General features: G+C 63.4%; 1 protein-coding gene across 1 annotated transcript in view; it reads right to left on the bottom strand.

Annotated features, from left to right (window-relative positions):
- The window catches only part of DLEC1 (DLEC1 cilia and flagella associated protein), a 45,934-nt gene that overhangs the window by 288 nt on the left and 36,689 nt on the right, over nucleotides 1-8,957 (bottom strand). Inside the window, exons 21-36 of the mRNA XM_037501558.1 lie at nucleotides 8,403-8,513; nucleotides 7,392-7,522; nucleotides 6,745-6,936; nucleotides 5,630-5,700; nucleotides 5,088-5,239; nucleotides 4,661-4,779; nucleotides 4,138-4,208; nucleotides 2,732-2,937; nucleotides 2,549-2,662; nucleotides 2,332-2,457; nucleotides 2,110-2,204; nucleotides 1,825-1,909; nucleotides 1,484-1,663; nucleotides 1,161-1,322; nucleotides 358-511; nucleotides 70-187 (exon numbers count right to left, since the gene is read on the bottom strand). Coding sequence (XP_037357455.1) covers nucleotides 70-187; nucleotides 358-511; nucleotides 1,161-1,322; nucleotides 1,484-1,663; nucleotides 1,825-1,909; nucleotides 2,110-2,204; nucleotides 2,332-2,457; nucleotides 2,549-2,662; nucleotides 2,732-2,937; nucleotides 4,138-4,208; nucleotides 4,661-4,779; nucleotides 5,088-5,239; nucleotides 5,630-5,700; nucleotides 6,745-6,936; nucleotides 7,392-7,522; nucleotides 8,403-8,513 — 2,087 coding nt within the window. The remainder of the gene's footprint in view (nucleotides 1-69; nucleotides 188-357; nucleotides 512-1,160; nucleotides 1,323-1,483; nucleotides 1,664-1,824; nucleotides 1,910-2,109; nucleotides 2,205-2,331; nucleotides 2,458-2,548; nucleotides 2,663-2,731; nucleotides 2,938-4,137; nucleotides 4,209-4,660; nucleotides 4,780-5,087; nucleotides 5,240-5,629; nucleotides 5,701-6,744; nucleotides 6,937-7,391; nucleotides 7,523-8,402; nucleotides 8,514-8,957) is intronic.

Below are 8,957 nucleotides of genomic sequence, written 5' to 3'. Positions count from 1 at the left end.
GAGCGGGGGGCTCGGGTGAGGGGGCTGCAGGCCCATGGACGCTGCCGGTGTGGTTGGGGAGGGCCATACCTGGCAGTAAAGAAGATCTGCAGGGTGATGGAGGTTGGGGGTGCATTAACTGGTCGCGCCTCCAGCTGCCCACTTCTTGGGGAGACGCTGAAAGCCATAGGGTCCTTGTCCGGCTGGCCTGCCCCAAGGGGAAAGGAGCACACACGAGGGCAGGCGGCTCGAGGTGCCGCCCGAGGCTCCCCCACCACCGGCATCTCGGGTGCGCTACCCTGGGATCACCTGGGAATCTCCACAGGACTGTCCAAGGGCAGCCAGCCTGCAGGGCACGGGCAGGAGGGCACGACCTACCCATCAGCACAGCCCAGTAGCTCCGGCAGCGGCTCAGGTTCATCAGGTAGACTTCCCGGACCCGCCTCTGGTTCACAAAGCAGGTCCCGAAGTCCAGCCAGCTGGTGGAGAGCTGCAGCTCAGGCACGGCCACAATGGCTCGCAGGGGCACCACCTAGTGGGACAGACTTGAAGCTGGCAGGTGTGCCCACCCACTGCACCGGCCTCCGAGCTGGGTGTCAGACACGGGGTCACCAGCAAGTACTGAAGCTTCTGAGCACCAGCAGCTAAATCAGAGGCTGCTGCTGGGATTCTGTGCAGGGAATGGCAAGAGGGTCCCATCTGCTCCCCCTGCCACCCGCTCAAGCTCTGACTTCTGCTCCCTGATCAGGCCGCCCCCTTATGCCGCCGCCCCCCTCCCCCCCAGTCTCCCGCCATGAGGCCTAGTCCTCTGCACCTCTTAAGCTCTGGGCTATCTCCTCTGGCCTCTCCACACCATGGCCTGGTGACCTGTCACAGCCCACACAACTAGGCCCCATCCATGGTCCTCACCCCTCAGGCCATTCCTTTGTGCCATCTTTCAGTGTGGAGGCTTCACCTGCCCTCTCTTCCATGAAGCCTTCCCTGATTTCCCGCCCTACAGTCTCTTACAGGGCTCTGAGCTCCCAAGACAGGGGAGATGAACAACCGTTTCTCCGTGGGCCAGGCCTCTTTCAGGGCAGACTGGGCCCTCGGGTCAGGCTTCCTCTGATTTCTGAGCCTCCTGTCCTGAGAGTCCTGCCCAGTTCCCCCTCCCCACCTCATGAGACAGGCCAGGGGCTCACCTGTGTGGTCTGGTTGCTGTACTCCAGCAGCAGAGCCTGCGTAAACACCATCTCTTTCTCCCCGCTGGCGCTCTGCTGAATGTCCACGCCGGGCAGCATCTGGTCAGCGGGGAGCTTCTGATAGGAGAGCAGCTCCAGGGAGAGGGAGAAGGACACGTTCACCTGAGACGTGGACGGGGCATCACCTGAGGTTGAAGGCAGGCAGCTCCCCACCCCCACCCCCAATCCCCTGAGCTCTGTCCTCCTTCCCCCCACGCCCCCAGCAAGGGCACCGAGGTCCGGAGGGGGGAACAGGAGGGCACGCCCAGCTGCAGGCCACTGACCAGCATGTTCTCCTGTGGGCGAAGCACCAGCTGCCGGCTGGGGCCGGGGTTTCTGCTCCTGAGGCCGGCCCCGTCTTGAGACACGGAGAACGGCTTGGCGACCCGGAGCCGGAAGTAGTGCGGGATGTCCGTGGTGTTGGTGAGCTTCAGGTGGTGGGTGGTCACCAGTTCACTCAGCACCTGGTGGCCACAGAGGTGGGGGCGCTGGAGCCGCCTCTCCCATTTCCTGTAGTCCACGGCGCAGATGGGGGTGCTGGGGTGGGGACTCAGACTTTAAGACCTGTGTCCTGCGGGCGCCCACAGGGACACTTGAGGTTCGGGTAAATGGGCAGCACACTCACCCCGGAGCAGGGCTGCTCGGGGATGAGCTCGCTGGCCTGGTGCCGGAACCCCACGCCGCCGCCGTAGTCTAGTTCCACGCTCAGCCTGCGAAGGACGGGTTCCGCTAGAGCAGGGGGGCTTTGGGGCGTCCTGGTCACCCTCCCTCTGCTCACTGGCCGGGCCTGCTGGCCCCTGGGTTCTCTTGCTGCTTTTTCCTCCCATGCCCAGAAGCCTGTCCGTCCCCACCCGTCCCCGTCGGGGTGCTTGCCCTGGGGGCTGCAGGGGCCGGCAGCCGCCCGACTCACTGTGTGGGCCTCACGCAGCTGTGCAGGTCCAGCCTCAGGGGTTCCACGGCGAAGTCCTGCAGACGCCGCCTCCTCCCCGGCAGCTCCCTCTCCACCTTCCCGGAGCAAGCCCGATCACCGCCGGGCCCGGGCTGCGCAGGCAGCGTGCCACCTGTGCCCCCTGTGCCCGGCCGGGGCTGTGGCCCGCCCCCCTCCACCCCCCACCCCGCTAGGTGGGCTCACCTCGTCGTCCAAACTCAGGAAGCCCAGGGCGTAGCCAGCGCACTCCACCTTGTGCGGGTCCTCGGGGCCGAGCGCCGGGGGTGTGAAGGAGACGAAGATGGTGCTGCTGCCCCCCGCGGGGACCACCTGGCACAGACCCGCGGCTTTAGCACCGCCCCGTGCCCACGGCCGGCCTCTGGGGGCTCGGGGAGGCAGCACCCCGCCTGCCCCAACTCACCACCTGCTTGGGGCTGACGCTGTAGGGGTGGTCTGAGAGCACCCCGTCGTGCGCCCGCAGGACGACCGAGATCATCGGCGCGGCGCCCTCCCCGGCGCTGGCGCTGTCCTCGGCCTGCCCGCAGAGATGCTGAGGCTCGCCCGGCTCCAGGCCACGGACCCCTCCGCCCCGCCACCTGCTCACCGACACGGGGGTGCCCTGGCTGAGTTCCGACACGCTGGAGAGACTTGAGGACCCCAGGAGGCTGCCGCTCTCGGGGGTCTTGGGGCACGCGAGCTCGCTCCCGGCCTGGCCCAGCCGCGGGAAAGGCGGACCGGAGAACACCAGCAGCTCCACCAGCCGGTCCGCCGCGTCCTCCGGCGCGTACGTCTGCCAGTCCAGGCGGATGTCTGCGGGCGCGGGGAGAGGCCTAAGTCCAGCAGACGGCCCGGCCCCGCGGCTCCTCTGAGGCCCTGGCCCTGCGCCGCGGGCGAGCGGAGCCTTGCTGGCTTGCAGGCAATTCTTGTTCTTGAAAAAAGGGTCCACGGGCGGTGCCATGTGGCGCTGTCAGCCCCCCGCTCTCAGGACCGCGAGGCCGGGTCTCCGTGTCCACACGCACGGGTCCGGGCGGTCTGCGCTCCCCACGCCGCTCCTCTCTCCCATTCGCTGGCCACTCTGGGCACGCTCACCGCTGGGCCCCCCGGCTTCCCCCTCCGTCCACCAGCCCCGGCCTGCCCTCACTGCTTGCCCAGCCGGGCTAGCCTCAGGGAGACCTGCAACTCCTTTTGCCCCCATCATACCCACCTGGCAAAGCCTAACCCAGGATGAATGGAGCTGACTCTCTGGGTCCCCTGGAGAAGGCCCCTCACTTTCTGAGCCGCTTGCCACACCCGTACATCTAGCCCCTACCTGAACTGGGCCTGTTCCCTGGGAGACGAAGCTAAGCAAGGGCATGGAGTGTGGTTCTCTCCTGACCCAAGGAGTGAACGCCCACAGTGCCCAGGCCCTGTCCCAGAGGCGGGCAGCAGGCCCGAGGTGGCCGGGCCCCGGGACGCCACATGTCCTCCCGGCGCCGCTGCAGCATGGCCAGGCTGGTTGGGAGCTGCCATAGTTCTTCCTGCGGTCAGCACGCCAACCCCGAATACTCCCCGGGCCACGCTGGTGCACCCTTCCTCCTGGCCTCATCCTGAACACCCCCGGGCAGGGGAAGCTTGGACCCCACAAAGCAGCCCATGCCGTCAGCACATGTGCCTGACCATATCCGTCCTGCCCACCAGGATGGCAGACTCCACTGTCCTGTCCCCTCTGTGTCCCCAGCTCCTTGCCCAGCACCTGGACGTAACTGGCTGAAGCAGTGAGAAAAGCTGTGCCCCCCAAGTGCCTGTCCCTGATGAGAGCAGGGCAGTGGCCCCACAGACACTGGGAGACCTGGGGTTTGGCAGGGCCGGTCCTGTCCTCAAGGATGGAGGGACGCTGCCAAGCCTGGAGTGGTCACTGCCCATCTTGGCCCTCGGGGCCCTCACCCAGTAACCACCTGGACTCAACCTTCCCCTAGCCTGAACCCCAAGACACAGCCTCGTGAGAACCCGGTTATCTGTATCGTGTCTCACCACATGGGCTGGAGTTATTCAGGCGAAGGGCTCGGGTGATTGTGTCTCCTCCAGAGACCTGGGTGCTGAACCTGGAGGCAGAGACCAGGTCCCATGAGGCCGCTATCCGCACACATCTCGCACGTGGGGTGACTTCAGAGAGGAGGGGGGGCAGAACCCAAGCAGGAGGGGCCCCACAGTGGCCTGTCATCAGAGTCCCTCCGATCCCAGCTGTGCGTGGGGTCTGTGACCAGCGCCGCTCAGCTACCCTGTTACTTCTCCCAACTGCACCAGCCATGCAGACCCCAGCTCAGCTGGCATGAGGTGCACCGGGACTGGCACTGTCCTTGGGCCACACTTGACTACTCACTGCACCCGCCCCGCCAAAGCCCTCCTGGTGATGGAGGTGGCAGCCATGTCCCCTGAGGCCTCTCTCCTTCAAGGCAGCCCTGTCCCAAGCTCTCCTGCTGGGTGGCACCCAGAGGCCCTGGGCCAGCTGGGCTAGGTGCAGGCCAGGTGTCCAAGAGCAGAGGGGGAGGAGCACCTGACGATGGGTTCCTTCTGGCACTGGCCAGCCATGTGGTAGGTGGTCCTCTGGGAGCTGATGGGGCAGCCCACCACTGCCATGTGCACCGGGATCACTGTCGGTGGCAGGTCTCCCACCTGGGAACACATGCCAGATCCCCTGTCGCTCTCGTCGCTGGCTGGCGCCATGTTCCCTGACTCCCACTCCCTGTGCGTGAGGCCTTCCCTCTCTAGTCGGCCCAGAGTCTCCGATGCTGGGTCCCAGCTTGGCCTGGACTCACTAATGTCTGATGCTTGCCCCAGACACCCCCAGTTCAGGGGCATCACCTTTCAACCTGGTGAGATTTGAGAGGCTGAGGAGGTGCTGGAGGAGAGTGAGCCTGGGGGCACGGGCTGGGGTCAGCTTCCCGCCACCCCCAGACCACTACCCACCTGTATGGCCTTACCGTGCAGATGAGGTTGTCCCAGTATTCACCCCACATGTTGGCACAGCCTGTGAGGTCGATGCTGAGCTGCTGGTGGCCCCCCAGCATGCCCTGGGGAACCTTGGGGAAGAAGGCCGCTCCCTTCCCGTGAGACAACACGCTTTCCATCAAAACTGGGGGAGAACCAGGCATAGAGAGTGAGGACCCCAGACTCTCATTGGGAATGAGGTTCAAACCCTCAGATGTTAGTAAAGCCACTCCCAACCCACAACCTCCCCTTGGTCCAGCAAAACAGACTCTCCTGTGAGCCCACCTCGGGGTGCCAGGTGCCGCCCCCCCGCCTTCTGAGCCAACATCCCTCCCAACTCAGTCCAGGCCCTGTGCAGGAGCCTCACGCCCTGGCAAGGAGAGGGCCTATTGTCAGATGCGGCGCCTCAGCCACCGCAGGACCCGCCAGCACACACACCGAGAGGGGGTCTCTGGTCCTGGCACCTCCCTGGCAGCATCTGGCCTCCCTTCTCAGCAGGACACGCACAACCCCGTCCCACACGGCGGGCTCTTACCCTGCTGCTCCCGCTTGGCCAAGAGCTCTCGCATGCGCGCTGTCTTCAGCAGGGTGGGGTGCAAGTCGGGGCTGTGTGAGACAGGACACAGAAACAGCATCAAGCCATGCGGCTCCTTCCCCAGACCTGCGCCACCAGCAACATACCAGGGGCCCAGCTGAGGGAGGTGGCCCTGCCTGCTCCTGCCTGGGGCGAGCTGGCCTGGTGTCTTCTTCACTCCCTCCTCCACCCTTTGCTCCCACCGCACCCTGGCACCCAAAGCACCCCAGCGGCAGGCCCCCGGCCGGCCACAGGCATGGCTGTCTAAGAAACTCAGGAGGGCTTGCTCCACGGGCTCTCTGCCCTGGGGACCCCTGAACGCAACCCCAGGCTCCTCCCTGCTGTCTCTTGCTCAGCCTTCAGCAGGAGACCCTGACATCTGGCCAGTTTCAGGTGCACACGAGCTTTTCTGGAATGGAAAGTTAATGGTTTAGAAATGGCTCCCCGGCAACCCGGGGTGTAGTTTCCAAGTTGGCTTCCCTGCCTGAGGAGATCAGGCGACGAGGTGTTTGCGGCGGGGCGCTGGGAAGCTGCCAATTTCTGTGGCGTAACTACTTTCGCCCCGGCTGACTTCAAGTTACAGCTTCGCAGAAGGCCTGAGGAGCTCCCCGCGGGTCTCCGGCCAAGCGCTCGCTAAATCTGGAACCCAGCGTGTGCGCCACGGAGGTGTACGTGTGTGACGCTCGGTTTTGCCTCTGCCCTTGGCCAGAGCAGCTTTGCTGTTCTGTGCTGTCTACTGGGTGTCCACAGGGGCGCTCTTCCCTCCTGACCCGCACCCCCACGGGCTCTCACACGGTCACCTCTGCCCACACAGTTCCCTCTGGCGGCAGCATCTTCTCCCCGGTCACAGGCTGAACGCTGCCTGGTCTGGCAGAAGCCCCGCACCTCACAGGCCGGGCCTCTCCCTCAGGTCCTCTCAGAGCCCGGGAGGTGGGCAGCAGAAGCCATTGTCTAGCTGTGAAAACACCTGCTCCCGCCCCTCGCAGCAACCAGCCTCTGCACACCTAAGGCCCGACGGGGCAGACCCCACCTGCCCCAGGCTCTCCAGAACACCCTCTGAAAGAAACCAGACTTACAGGCTGGGCTTCTGACTTAAGTTGTCTTGAGGACTCCCAAAGAACTCAAACTTGAGGGTGAAGGGGGTCTGTATTGGGGAGTAATTGGTCAGGATGAGCTGGCGAGTCACATGGGTCCTCAGTGGCACTGCTGAGCCAAAGTCCAGGCGGCGCTCCTCGGGGTGACCTGGCCACAGCTCGGCGATGGGAACACTGCCCATGCGATGGGCACAAGGTTATATGCTACCCCTGGCCAGCCACCCTGGGTGGGGGTGCAAGAGTTGCCCAGAAACCAGGTTTTACCTTTGGACTCCCACTTCGCTCAGTGGCAACCCCATAAAACCCCTTTACTGTCTGCTCACAATGCCAAGAAGTTTCAAACTCCCCACAAATTCTCCCTGTCTCAGGACAGACAGGTCTGTCTCCCACTTGCTGGGCCTCCTGTGGAAAGGCCCAAGGTGTCTCCTCCCTGCCTGGACACCACACCCTCAAGTGCGTGGGCAAAGACCACACAGAGCCCGGAATGGGCTCCACAGAGATGGTGAGTGGCCACAATGACACTGTTGCCTTCTCCTGGCTGTAGGAATTGGCAGAGTAGATTGGTACCACAGTGCCCATGCCAGTCCCCTGTGTGGTCACCTCAGGGCTGGCCCCAACTCTGGGCTCACCTGCCCTCAGAGTCCACCGGAGATACGGTGATGGCCACTTGCAGTCCCTGAGGTTTCCCAGAAATTCCCAGCACCAGAGGCTTCTTCATGCCAGACACATAACAAGGCAGGGCCAGATCAGTCAGCTCTTCCTACAAGACAGCCCGTCCAGGGTACATCACTACAGGTAACTCCCAGGGCTGGGCCTCAGAAGATGGGCCCAGATGGTCTTCCAAGGCATAAGCAGTCGTTTGGGGAACTCAAAATGAAGGCCTTTACTGCTATCAGGTTCATCCCTGTGGAAGGGCATCCAAGTGAACCCCTCCAGTGAACCACCACCCACAGGCCCAGCCCATTGGCCCCCACCCTGCCCCCAGGAGACCCTGCCCCTTCTGCAGAGCTCCTGGCTATGCATATGCCTCAAATATTGGGGCATGCCTATATGAAGGGAGACCCCCTCAAAATGGACCTCCGGAGAAGCTGCACTTATTCTGATGAAGTTGCTACCACAGAAATCAAACCCTTCCTGAGGTGCTCCGTGGCAGGCCTGGGCCCACTGTCTGTCCCTCTAGAACTCAGGCCCAGCTGTGTGAGAAAGCCGCTCTCTCCAGGTGGGCCCTGCATCTGCAAGAAAGAGGTTCCTTTCCCACAAGAACCACACACAGATAGCCAGTGACCTTACAGTACCGAGCCTGTTCTGTCCTGAAGGTCTTCCTGTGGGTGAAGCCCAGGAAAAGTTGGGAGGAACTGGGCATCTGCTCTGGATGTCTGGGCAAACTGCAAAGCTGGACCCTCCTGTGGCCACCAAGATTGGCCTGTGGAGGCTGACGCTGGGGCCAAAGGTAAGCGATGGCTGATGGATTTCGGGGCACATCCAGGGCTGCTCCTTGTTTCCCACAGGAATGGGGAAGCCAGAGCCAAAAGAAAAAGTCTCTTCCCAACCACGAAGACCAGGAGGATCTGAGGCGGCCCTCCCTGCCTGCGCAGGCGAAGACAGTGCCGTCCCCGTCGGGCCCAGCCCGCCTTACTCACCATGGTGTGAGCAGTCAACTCCAGGTGGAGGTGGCGCACCTCGCTGGGGCCCAGTGTGCCTTGTCTGGGGGAGATTCTTGCTGTGCACAAGCTTGCTTGATGTCCCAGGAGCTGGCAGACACAACACAGAGTGACCAGCACTGACTGCCCAGCACTGTTGCGTGGCCCACTGGAGGTTCCCTTCTCTTTTCTCCAGATAGACCTCACACCTAAGGGGGGTGCCTCTGAGGGGCCAATGGAGGGGGAGCAGAGGGCAGCAGCCTCTGATGCACAAAATGTGGCCCCATCCCCCATGGGACACACAGCCAGGGTCATGGTCAGTTCCGAAGTGCCAGAGCTGGGCTCCAGCAGCCGTGTGGACAGTCATGGACAATGCCAGCTCCAAGGTCTAGCTGCGTGACCCAGAAACTCCTTGCACAGGAAACCAGACCCTGAGGCAGAGCAAGGAAAAACCAGACCAGAAGCGCTTTCCTTTGGAGAAGTCCAGCTTTGCCTGTGGACTGAGGGACAGGCATGGGAGGCACACCAAGCATCTGTTTTAGGGGCCCCTTGGGA

This window comes from Talpa occidentalis, unplaced genomic scaffold (genome assembly GCF_014898055.3).
Source record: "Talpa occidentalis isolate TD23 unplaced genomic scaffold, MPIMG_talOcc4v2.1 talOcc4.10, whole genome shotgun sequence".
Lineage (NCBI taxonomy): Eukaryota > Metazoa > Chordata > Mammalia > Eulipotyphla > Talpidae > Talpa > Talpa occidentalis.
Note: the sequence above shows the minus strand (reverse complement) of the source record. Positions and strands in the feature narration are given on the sequence as shown.